The sequence below is a fragment of the Lacerta agilis genome, chromosome 4, assembly GCF_009819535.1.
Source record: "Lacerta agilis isolate rLacAgi1 chromosome 4, rLacAgi1.pri, whole genome shotgun sequence".
NCBI classification, from domain to species: Eukaryota; Metazoa; Chordata; class Lepidosauria; order Squamata; family Lacertidae; genus Lacerta; species Lacerta agilis.
The window spans coordinates 5,293,689-5,306,499 of record NC_046315.1 but is presented as its reverse complement, the minus strand read 5'-3'; the positions used below and the strand labels follow the sequence as shown (position 1 = coordinate 5,306,499).

The 12,811-nt window shown below is 45.4% G+C and overlaps 1 protein-coding gene across 1 annotated transcript in view; it reads left to right on the top strand.

The window, feature by feature from the left end:
* Window positions 1–12,811, top strand: part of LOC117045136 — a 506,969-nt gene that overhangs the window by 36,230 nt on the left and 457,928 nt on the right. The window contains 2 exon segments of the mRNA XM_033145927.1: window positions 4,720–4,726; window positions 10,418–11,882. Coding sequence (XP_033001818.1) covers window positions 4,720–4,726; window positions 10,418–11,882 — 1,472 coding nt within the window.

The window sequence follows — 12,811 nt, the reverse complement described above, 5'->3', positions numbered from 1 at the left end:
CAGGCACTCGCGCGCCGGCGGGCGGGCGGGCTGTAAGCCGCCCGCCCTCGCCTCCCGGAGCCCCAGCTGGAGCGCTGAAGCGGCGCGGGGCTTTGCGCGACCTTCCAGCACTCCAGCTGGGGCTCTGGGAGGCGAGGGTGACTGGCTTGCAGCCCGCCCTCCCGCCGGTGCGCGAGCGCCCGTCCGCCCGCCCCTCATCCTCCGCCCGCCGGAGTGCGGGCGCCCGCTCCAACGCCACGCCTCTCATCCCCCGCTCGCCCACCCCCCCTCCCGAGGGGCGGCCAGCGCGGGAGGGAGGCGGGCGGAGAGGCGGCAGGCTGGGGGCGCCGAGGGATCGCTGCGCCAGGGCGGCAGATCCCTCTGAGACGGGCCTGGATGACTGTATAGTTTTGGAGTTGGAGAATAGCTTAAGAAAGGTTTTTTCTTTTTGCTGCTGCTGTTGCGGTCCTGTGCGTTTGAGAAGAATGGTGGACCGGGTTTCTGAAGTTGAGAAGGCTTTGACGTTTCCACAACTTACTGATGAAAATTATAGTTTGTGGTCATTTCGGGTGGAGGCACTCTTGACTTCACGAGATGTAACTGAAAGCCCTCCTGACCCTATGACTGATGCCTGGTCGAAAGGAGATGCAAAAGCCAGAGCATTAATTAACTTGGCTGTGAGTGACCAGCAGGTAGTCTATATAAGAAACAAGAAAACCGCTAAGGAGATGTGGAACAGCCTTGCAGCAGTTCATGTCAGAAAGGAGTCAGCGTCTGCCTTAACATTCTTTAAGCAGCTGTACCAGACAAAGTTGCAGCCTGGTGGTGATTTGGCAGCACACTTGAGGCGTCTGGAGGCAATACGTGGCGAATTAATCCAAAGAGACATGGTAATACCTGACATTCAATATGTGTTTATTATTCTCTGTTCGCTTAACAAAGACTTTGATGCTATACCTAGCCAGATATCTGCCGTTCCACCAGCACAACTAACTGTGGAAGGGGTAACGGCAAGATTAAAAGCCCCCTCTTTCAGCGGCCTTTTTCAGCGGCTGGAGGTGGGCCGTGCGCTGCTGCTCCCGGGGTGACGGAGGGAGCGGCGGCGCGTGGGAGTGGTGGGAGGGGCCGCCGCTTGTCACCCCACATGCCGCCGTTCGTTCCGTTGCCCCGGGAGCAGCAGCACCGCACACACTGTGCGCTGCTGCTCCCACGGCGACGGAGCGAGCGGCGGTGCAAGGGGGTGACAAGCAGCGGCCCCTCCTGCCACTCCCCAGGCACCACCGGTCACCCCGGGAGAAGCAGCGCTGCTGCTCCCGGGGTGACGGAGGAAGCGGCAGCGCGTGGGAGTGGCGGGAGGGACCGCCGCTTGTCACCCCCACCCACTGCTTGTCACCCCCACCCTCTCCTGTCACTGGGGGCGTCCCGCCCCTACCGCCCCTCCCCAGCGACGCCCCTGCCCTCAGGTCTTTCATTGATAGAGCCGCCACCACGTGAGGACTGCAAGATGCTTTCAGCCTCGGACACTCAGCGGGTTCTGAAATGGTCATGCATTCACGACCCTGGCTAGCTAGATTCGACCCACGGGACATAGATTGAGGACCCCTAGTCTACACTGGCTGGCAGCAGCTCCCCAGAGTTTCAGGCAGGGCTTTCGTCCAGCCCTTGCAGGAGATGTCAGCCAGGGGTTGACGCAGGGACATTCTGCATGCCAAGCAGATGCTCTAGGGCTCCCCATATTTCACTAGCCTTTCAACGTTATGCTATTTGCAACCAATTATTAGCAATAATAATAATAATAATAATAATAATAATAATAATAATAATAATAATAATAAATAGTTTATACTCTGCGCATCTGGCTAGTTTTCCCCAGCCACTCTGGGCGGCTTCCAACAAAATATTAAAATACAATAGTCCATCAAATATTATAAGCTTCCCTAAACATAATAACAACCATCCATTTTCAGTCCATTTTGCATAAAAAGCATGCATAAGAAAGTATTACTCATTTATGCTGAGAATAGGATTTATTTCTTTTGAACTTCGCTTGGTTCCTCTTTGGTAGCCAGTGTGATGATTTCAGCAGTGCTAGAACTCAGGACCCGCTGCCATGAGGGACATCTAAGAGCAGTTTGGCAGGGGAAAGGTTTGCACACCTAAATCCTTAAAAAATAATAAAAATCTGAGGTTCTGCCAAGCAGGAGAGGGTTGAGCGGGGTGGACTGAGGCTCTGCAAGGGTTAAAGGGAACCGAGCTGCCTTCCTAGAGAGGACAGGAAGCAAGAGGGGGGCCAGGTCCTCCAGAGCCAAGGCCCCTCCCTCCCCAGTCCTCTCCTGCAAGGGCTGCATGGCTGTCCCCTCCTGGGATCTGGTGAGTCTCCTCTCTCTCTCTCTCCCCAGAGGGTGCAGTGGGGAGGCGGTGGGGGTCCCAGGGCTGCAGCAGGGGAGGGTGCCAGCCTGGGGGGCCTGATCTGCTCATGCAGGGGGAGGAGAGGGTCCTGCCAGGGAGGGGCGAGGTCTGCAACGCTCTCCTTCCTGGAGATCAGAGGGTCCCAAACTCATTTGGCCTTTCATTAAAATCTCCCTTCTTTCAACAAAGGACTTTAACTCTGTGTGACATCGCTCAGCGTCATTGCACAACAGAGGAAACATGTGCAAATGGTTTTCCAAAGCTGGACAAGGAGGTGGACTAGCCCCCCCTGCCCCCAAAAAATCCACGTGGAGAAAGGAAGTTAAAGTGGGAGAGAAAGGCCAGGAATAAAGAGAGGGATCCCAGCTCATAGTCTGGCTGCTGCATTGCAAACCAGTTTCCCAATCATCTCCAAGGGTAGCTCCACACGGAGGCCACTGCAGCAATCCCCTCGCACCCAGAGCAGGGCATCCCAGGACCACATCCTTTCTGTCCCAAAGGGATTGTTGCTGGAAAAGCAGCCGGAATTCGGTGCTGCTACTCACTCAGCCTGCAGGGAGCTTGGCATCAAAGGTTGTGTGTGTGTTAACCTATCAAATAATAATAATAATAATATTTCCCGCCTAAATTTCAAGGGAGATGTGTTTGGCCCCGCCCACTTGGCCATCAGGGGATTGGCCAGATACATACCTTGCCCTCAGAGTAAAGTAAAAGGGACCCAATCCCAGGAGTCTGTCTTGAAAGTGGCAGAGAGTCTGAGTGCAAGAAAAGGAGACAGAAGCAGCTGAATGGGGGTGGGTGGGGAGCAACTCCTGAGGACCCCTGGGTGAGGACCCCCACTAGACCCTAGCATCCATTTTTCACAAGATACAAATGATTCCCTTGTCAGTCGGTTCTGACTTCATGCATTGACTGGAAGGCAGCAGAAACCAGGCTGATTAGTCTCACATAAATCTCTTCAGTTGCCTCCACAGTCCAGTGTGCTTTGAAGCATATTGATGCTGTCTCAGAGGAGGACATTTCTTTTTTTCTTTTAGGGTCCATTGTTCTTTGAAGATGTCGCTGTTCGTTTTACAGAGGGGAGTGGGCGTTGCTGAATCCTGACCAGAGAGCTCTGCATAAGGACGTCATGGAGGAGAATTGTGGGATTGTGGCCTCTCTTGGTAAGGCTCCCTGTGGGATCGTCATATCTGCCAGGAAATTCAAAAAATACCTCTATGTGACCAACCTCATATATTCTCAAAGAATTTAACAGTGCCCCATATAACACCTAAGACTCCCACAATAAATAGTAAATTTCAGTTTTTTCTTTGAACAATCTTACTCAAGTTACAGGTGGGTAGCCGTGTTGGTCTGCCATAGTCAAAACAAAATTGAAAATTCTTTCTAGTAGCACCTTAGAGACCAACTGAGTTTGTTCCTGGTATGAGCTTTCGTGTGCATGCACACTTCTTCAGATACCTGGTATGAGCTTTCGTGTGCTCATACCTGGTATGAGCTTTCGTGTGCATGCACACTTCTTCAGGCATCTGAAGAAGTGTGCATGCACACGAAAGCTCATACCAGGAACAAACTCAGTTGGTCTCTAAGGTGCTACTAGAAAGAATTTTCAATTTTGTTTTAATCTTCCTCAAATTATTCCTTTTTCTTCCACAATTGGGCTGTTCTGAACTGCCCAGGGCACCTAAATGTCAGTTTCAGAATTGTTAGGAAAGATAAGTAGCTTCATGTTTTCTGTTTGTTTTTGCTCCTGTCAGTCTTGGGTTGACCAAAGAGACGACTGACATTGGAGATGGAGGGGATGCCATGACTGGGCCAAACAAAATTTATCCCAGAGAAGAGCCAAGCTTTTTGAATCTCAGGTAGTGGTAGCAGTGAGGATGATGATGATGATGATGACGACGATGGTAATACAGTGGCATCTACAGTGGTATCTTTTTCGGAACAGGGTTGCTCTTAAATCAAGGTACCACTGTAGTAATAATAATATTTTTTATTTATACCCTACCCATCTGGCATGAAACATAAATAATAATAATAATAATAATAATAATAATAATAATCTGATCCCATATAAAAAGAACATTAACTTTAAAACGAACAACTTATACTAGTGGCCAAAATGGGGAAAACCTTTTGTGAAAAGTGTATTTCTGAGGTGTGATGGCTCATAACACCACTTTTGTGTGGAGTAATACCATAAAATAATATATCAATGGAAAGATAATTTAATGATGAATGTAATGCAATAACTTTTATGAAGGAGTATTTATTAGGATGAAGGTGTCGCTATGGTCTAAAACACCGAGCCTAGGGCTTGCTGATGAGAAGGTCACTGGTTCAAATCCCCACAACGGGGTGAGCACCTGTTGCTCGGTCCCAGCTCCTGGGAGCCAGTGTGGTGTAGTGGTTAAGAGTGGTAGACTCGTAATCTGGGGAACCGGGTTCGTGTCTCCAGTCCTCCACATGCAGCTGCTGGGTGACCTTGGGCTAGTCACACTTCTTTGAAGTCTCTCAGCCCCACTCACCTCACAGAGTGTTTGTTGTGGGGGAGGAAGGGAAAGGAGAATGTTACAGAGCAAGATGAGCGCCACAGCCCCAGAATCTTAATGGACTTAATGGTCAGGGGTATCTTTACCTTTACCCAGAGGGGAAATCTAAAATATTCCATCCTATTTTTTCTACATTATTAAATCTCTCTGTATAGTAATTTGTCTTCCCCAAAATTAAGATGAAACAGGCATGAAGATGATATTGGCCCACTATGTTGTCGTTCAGTCGTGTCCGACTCTTCGTGACCCCATGGACCAGAGCACGCCAGGCACGCCTATCATTCACTGCCTCTCGCAGTTTGGTCAGACTCATGCCAGTCGCTTCGAGAACACTGTCCAACCATCTCATCCTCTGTCGTCCCCTTCTCCTTGTGCCCTCCTTCTTTCCCAACATCAGGGTCTTTTCTAGGGAGTCTTCTCTTCTCATGAGGTAGCCAAAGTATTGGAGCCTCAGCTTCAGGATCTGTCCTTCCAGTGAGCATTGAGGCCTGATTTTCTTCAGAATGGATAGGTTTGATCTTCTTGCAGTCCATGGGACTCTCAAGAGTCACCTCCAGCACCATAATTCAAAAGCATCAATTCTTTGGATATCAGCCTTCTTGATGGTACAGCTCTCACTTCCATACAACACTACCGGGAAAACCATAGCTTTAACTAGACGGACCTTTGTCGGCAGGGTGATGTCTCTGCTTTTTAAGATGCTGTCTAGGTTTGTCATTGCTTTCCTCTTAAGAAGCAGCCGTCTTTTCATTTCGTGACTGCTGTCACCATCTGCAGTGATCATGGAACCCAAGAAAGTAAAATCTCTGACTGCCTCCATTTCTTCCCCTTCTATTTGCCAGGAGGTGATGGGACCAGTGGCCATGATCTTAGTTTTTTTGATGTTGAGCTTCAGACCTTATTTTGCGCTCTCCTCTTTCACCCTCATTAAAAGGTTCTTTAATTCCTCCTCACTTTCTGCCATCAAGGTTGTGTCATCAGCATATCTGAGGTTGTTGATATTTCTTCCGGCAATCTTGATTCTGGTTTGGGATTCATCCAGTCCAGCCTTTCGCATGATGAATTCTGCATATAATTTAAATAAGCCGGGAGACAATATACAGCCTTGTTGTACCCTTTCCCCAATTTTGAACCAATCACTTGTTCCATATCCAGTTCTAACTGTAGCGTCTTGTCCCACATAGAGATTTCTCAGGACACGAATGAGGTGATCCGGCACTGCCATTTCTTTAAGAACTTGCCATAGTTTGATGTGGGCGACACAGTCAAATGCTTTAGCGTAGTTAATGAAGCAGGAGTAGATGTTTTTCTGGAATTCTCTAGCTTTCTCCATAATGCAGCACATGTTTGCAATTTGGTCTCTGGTTCCTCTGCCCCTTCGAAATCCAGCTTGCACTTCTGGGAGTTCTCGGTCCACATACTGCTTAAGCCTGCCTTGTAGAATTTTTAGCAAAACCTTGCTAGCATGTGAAATGAGCGCAATTGTGTGGTATTTGGAACATTCTTTTGCAATGCCCTTCTTTGGGATTGGGATGGCCCATTTTACCCTTACCTATTAATTAGAACAGCAGTCATAAAGAAAAAACATGAGAACTTTGGTAACCATTGGTAACCTTTAGCTTTAATTACCGCGTTACAATGCTCTCCCGTGAAGTGAAACAAATTTTTAGTTCTGCAGCTGTAATAATGTGAAACCAAGACTGAATTATTGCCTCTGTTAATTGGGCTTAAGTTTCTTTAGTCGGTTCCATAGATTTCCAATAACCGTATTTTTGGCTCCATAGGGCGCACGGGACCATAGGGCGCACCTCGTTTGTAGAGGAGGTGAACCAGGAAAAATATTTTTTCTGGTTTTCCTCCCCTAAAAGGTGGGGGTGGGGGCGGTGGAGGGATGCTGCTGGTTCTACCCTGCCAACCCCAATTGCAAAAACAAGCCTTCTTTGGCAAACGGGGTTGGCGGGGAGCAACCAGCAGCATCCCTCCGCCACCCCTCCAACTCCGCCACGATCAGCGAGAAGCGGGGGACAGGGGAAGGGACGCTGCTTGTTCTTTCCGTGCAACTAGCAGGGAGCAGGGACGCACAGCAGCCCCGTGCGTCAGTTCTCCCTGCTAGATGCCTGGTAAGAAAGCGGCTGGCGCTTTTCTTTCCATGCTGCTAGCAGGGAGCAGGGCCGCATGGGGCTGCTTGTCCCCCCCCCCTTTGCCACCGCCAGTGGCAAAGGAGGGGTGAACAAACAGCCCAAAGCAGCTTTTGGGCTGCACGTTTCTCCTCCTCAGCCCAAAAGCTGATGGGAACCCGGAGGAGAGGGATCCCTCCACTTACAACTGAAGCGGCAGCTGAGGGACTCCACTGCCGTCCAGTGCCTTTGCTTCATAGGACGCACAGACATTTCCCCTTTCTTTTTAGGAGGAAAACAGTGCATCCTATGGAGCGAAAAATATGGTAGGCTCTTCCCATGCAATTCCAGCAGTGGAATAAGATTATCTTGAAAGCACATTTTGCACACAGCAACAACATGACATGGGGCTGAATCCTGTTGAGATAGAAAACAAACAAACAAATAAGTTTAGTATCTGGGAAAAGATCACTTGTGGAATGCTTCAGTTTGGGCTCCAGTATTTCATTTATGCATTCTGGTGCATTTACATTCCCATTATTATTGCAAATTCTGCCCACACCTTTTGCTGCCACACAACCCACATCATCACACTATCTGGGTGTTTCACAGTCAATGTAATGTAAGTAGGACGTAAATCTTCTCTGATTCTTCTCGCGTATTTCATGACATCACTACCAAGCAAGGAGATTTGTTGTTTTTTTAAAAATAATAATAATATTTATTACGCTTTTTCCAATTATAACCAAATTACAATCAAATTACAACACATGATTAAATTTTTCTAACCCCCCTTTCTCTCACCAAGAGGAGCATACCAAATAAACCCCCCTCTCCCTGGGGTGAACACTTATACTTTGCCAATTTAATCACTTACAATACACATATCATCTTAACCTTAAGGGCTTCCCCGGCTCCCACCCGTTGACTCCAACCAGAAACCTAATTTACAGTTATTACCAATTAATCCCAATATTATTTCCTCTCTTTCTTACATTTACTAATATTTCTTACAAAATACTTTTCCAATTTACCAATCTAATTCAGCATTTTTAACTATCCTCCACATTCACTGTACTTCTAAGCTTTCATTGTTATTACCGTAAAGTCCTTCCCCCCTTTATCTCATCATTCGTTTTAAGACCATACCGTTATCCATTAACATACCATACGTCAAACCATAATAGCAAAAAGAAATTTCCACAAAGTTCATAAGTTTTTCAACCCACCCCCTCCCTTTCAAATACCATAATTCCATAGTCCTGGGAAACTGGTTTGTACTCCATTCTTATCTCATATGTCCTTGAAAGTTTTTCAACAACCAGAGTCTGTACCGCCTTCCGCCGGACACTCTTTTTTCCTACAGTTTTCCCATTTTTCCTTCTTGTTGTTTTCTGCCTCCTAATTTTCCTACTTTTCCTCGACTGATTGAATCCACCCTTTTTTCCTCGGATTTTCTCCTCTTTGTTGTAATTGTCCTTGTAGCTCTCACAAAAGGCCTTAAATTCCTTTTCTTGCACAGCTAGGTCCGCAGTTAGTACTGTCCCCGTTAGCTGATTTAGCTGGTCGATTCCTTCTGTTAAATTGCACAAAAGTTCCAAAACTTTTATTTTGAAGTCCCTAGACCATTTCCTTTTGGGCATCCTCAAAGTCCATTTAATCCGAAAAATCAATAAAGTCCATAAGGTCAGTAAAGTCCACAAAGTCCAGCAAGCTTATGCAGTCCAAACAATATCTCAGGAAGAGAACAATTGTATCTTAAAAGCTTCAGAAATTTTCTATTTACAAAGTCCATAAATTGTGTCAGAACTCAAAATCTCACTGCTTCCTCCTTCTTCAACGTTTAAGGAACCAACTTCCGTTTTTAGAGTTCCCAAAACTTCCAAATTAAATCAATTCTCAGTTTTCATAATTTTTAGCAAGTTTGGTACTCACAAGGTCCAATCAGCCGAATTACAGAAGAATTTGGCGCTCTCCCCCGCCGGCACCACTACTTCCCGCTGCGAAGCTAGTGATAAATTCACAGCCCCCACGCCTTCAACCTCGCTCGTCACGGCTGCCCTTACTAGGGCAAAACGGAGAGCAAGGGAGGCGCCCTGGGGGGCCCGCCAGATCCCACGGCACCAGGACTCTCCACCTGGTGGTTTTTGGGGGTCGAATAGCAGTCTTGACTTCCCCCCCCCCCCGCAGCGACGGAGAAACCTCGGACGCGAGGTTTCTCCCGACCGGCGGGGATGGCGCCAAACCGGAAGCCCCCAAGCAAGGAGATTTGGGTCCCATCACTCCAAATAACACTGTCCCATTGTTCTGTTGTCCACTTAACATGGGTTTATTCTTTTCAACCTTTGCTTGAGAAATAACAGTGGCTTTTTCCTTAGAATTCTAGCCTTTAGACCAGTCCTAGCACTTAACTTCACATTACATTGGGCCATGTCATCTTTTATACACGGAGAGGATTTTCTTCTGTCATGTAGGGACAGTCTCTCCATTCTTCGATCATCACTTGCCTTTGTGCACCATTTCCTGCCTTTACAAGTTTGATTTTATAGTGACTGAGTCTCCTTATACCTCTTCAAAAATACAGAAAGCCAGCTTTGGTTAAGTTTACCACAATCTTTCATCAGATTTTTCATAACTGTAGCCTTGTTCACTTAATAGTACAATTTTACATCGCTTTCTGGTTGACCAATCAACTCTTTGTGCCATTTCTATAATTTTATTATGTTTTACAAACTCACTAAATGAAAGAATACAAAAAATCAACCATCAATCATATAACACACTGACATACCGGTAAGTCAACCTAAGCAAGTTGTGCTTCCTTTTTCTGGTTATTTGGCTATAACATTTGATAGAATACTGGAAATTGAACAAACTTTTTGGATTGCATTCTTGATTAAATCATCTTCCAGTTGATATATTATTTCATGGTATTACTCCAAAAGAAGTGCTGTTATGAGCCACTAAACCTCTGAAACACACATTTTTCCAAAAGGCTTCCACAATTTTGGCCATTACTGTATATCAAACAAAGCAACATTCAACAACTCATCAGAATCCAATAATAAATATGTTCATTAATAACAAACAACACAGGTAATAAACACACACCCAACTCCCTTCAGTTCTTCTCCATTTGTTCCTGTGGCCCTTATACCTGTTTGTTTCCATTGCAGATTATGATGAATCGGAAATCGAGAACAAGGATGACCACAAAAAAATCCCCAGAGAGAAGCCATGTAAAAATTTGGAGAGTGGAGGAAGCTGTAGTCAGAGCTCCCATTCCACTTCTCATCAACAAAATCTCATTGGAAAGAAACTCTACCAGTGTATGAAATGTGGAAAGAGCTTCAGTCAGAGCTCTAAACTTACTTCCCATCAAAGAATTCATACAGGGGAGAAACCCTATCAGTGTGTGGAATGTGGAAAGAGTTTCACTGATAGCGGCTCTCTCACTAAACATCAGAGAATTCATACAGGGGAGAAACCATATCAGTGTGTGGAATGTGGAAAGAGCTTTAGTCACAGCCACAATCTCACTACCCATCAAAGAATTCATACAGGGGAGAAACCCTATCAGTGTGTGGAATGTGGAAAGAGTTTCACTGATAGCAGCTCTCTCACTAAGCATCAGAGAATTCATACAGGGGAGAAACCCTATCAGTGTGTGGAATGTGGAAAAAGTTTCAGTAGGAGCTCCCATCTCACTTCCCATCAAAAAATTCATATAGGGGATAAACCATATCAATGTGTGGAATGTGGAAAGAGCTTCCGTTTGAGCACCGAACTCACTTCACATCAGAGAATTCATACAGGTGAGAAACCATATCAGTGTGTGGAATGTGGAAAGAGCTTCAGTCACAGCCAGAGTCTCACTTCCCATCAAAGAATTCATACAGGGGAGAAACCCTATCAGTGTGTGGAATGTGGAAAGAGCTTCAGTCAGAGCTCCCATCTCAATTGCCATCGAAGAATTCATACGGGGGCCAAACCCTATCAGTGCTTTGAATGTGGAAGGAGCTTCACTAATAGCTCCTTTCTCACTTCCCATCAAAGAATTCATACAGGGGATAAACCCTATCAGTGTGTGGAATGTGGAAAAAGCTTCAGTCAGAGTTCGTCTCTCACTTCCCATCAAAGAATTCATATAGAGGAGAAACCCTATCAATGTGTGGAATGTGGAAAGAGCTTCCGTTACAGCCAAAATCTCACTTCCCATCAGAGAATTCATACGGAAAGGAAACCCTATCAGTGTGTGGAATGTGGAAAGAGCTTCAGTCACAGCCAGAGTCTCACTTCCCATAAAAGAATTCATACAGGGGAGAAACCGTATCAGTGTGTGGAATGTGGAAAGAGCTTCAGTCAGAGCTCCCATCTCATTTCCCATCAAAAAATTCATACAGGGGCAAAACCCTATCAATGTGTGGAATGTGGGAAGGGCTTCAGTCACAGCCACAGCCTCACTTCCCATCAAAGAATTCATACAGGAGCAAAACCCTATCCATGTTTTGAATGTGGAAAGAGCTTCACTACTAGCTCCTCTCTCACTTCCCATCAAAGAATTCATACAGGGGAACAACCCTATAAGTGCTTGGAATGTGGAAAGAGCTTCAGTCGGAGCTCCTCTTTCACTTCCCATCAAAGAATTCATATAGGGGAGAAACCCTATAAGTGCTTGGAATGTGGAAAGAGCTTCAATCGGAGCTCCTCTTTCACTTCCCATCAAAGAATTCATATAGGGGAGAAACCCTATAAGTGCTTGGAATGTGGAAAGAGCTTCAGTGAAAGTTCCAAACTCAATTCTCATAAAAGAATCCATAGAAAGGTCAGAAAAACCATTATACAGCTTTAGGAGCCAGGCAAATCCACACTTTTTAAACCAGACCTTTGTTTGATTGACATCTATTTTTTATTTATTTTTTAATATTTTTATTGCATAGTTTTAGTTAACAAAATGAAAATACACGATTACAATCATTGGTCAATACATTTACAAAAAGCCAAATAAACGTTACCACATACAGTAACGTTTTGATTGTTTGTATTTTAATTTCACAATTCTACCTGTATTACCAAAATCAATGTACCAACTTGTTCAAAGGGAGAAGGGAGAGAGAGAAAGAAGAAAGAAAAAAAGAAAAACTCATAATCTAAACTATAATTCTACTTCATCCTGACAACTCAGTAAAGCATTCTATACATGCTCTCTAGTACATTCTTAAACAAACAAACAAAAATCTCCACATTCTTTCATCCATCTTATTCCCGTTATTTTCATTCCTCAAATGCTGGCATGGAAATAAAGCTTTTGGTGCTTTTTAACATATATCTCCTGTAGAGCTCCCATTGCCCAATAAATTTTTGCTTTGATTTCCCTCTTAGATTGTTTTTGAGAAGGGCCATTTCAGGAAATTCTTGTAATTTACCTTACCACTCAGAGATTTTTGGAACTTCCTGATCCTTCCGCCCTGCTGGACATTTGGACGTACAGATGGTTCAGCGTTTGATACAGTAGTTGGTGGCTGCATGCTTGGCTGCTGAGACAAACTTCGAGATTTACATCTCAGGTAAGGAGCAGGGTCAAGTGTCCTTTACTTTTAAAAACTGTGTAGAATGGAGCTGCCGAAAAATGCTGATTTACCCAGTCATTTATCTCAGATGAAACGCCTCAGACAAGATCGTGCCCAGAGAGATTTGACTATTTCTGAAGCTGTTTTTTCCATGCTGATAATTAATAGCCTAGATGAGTCGTAT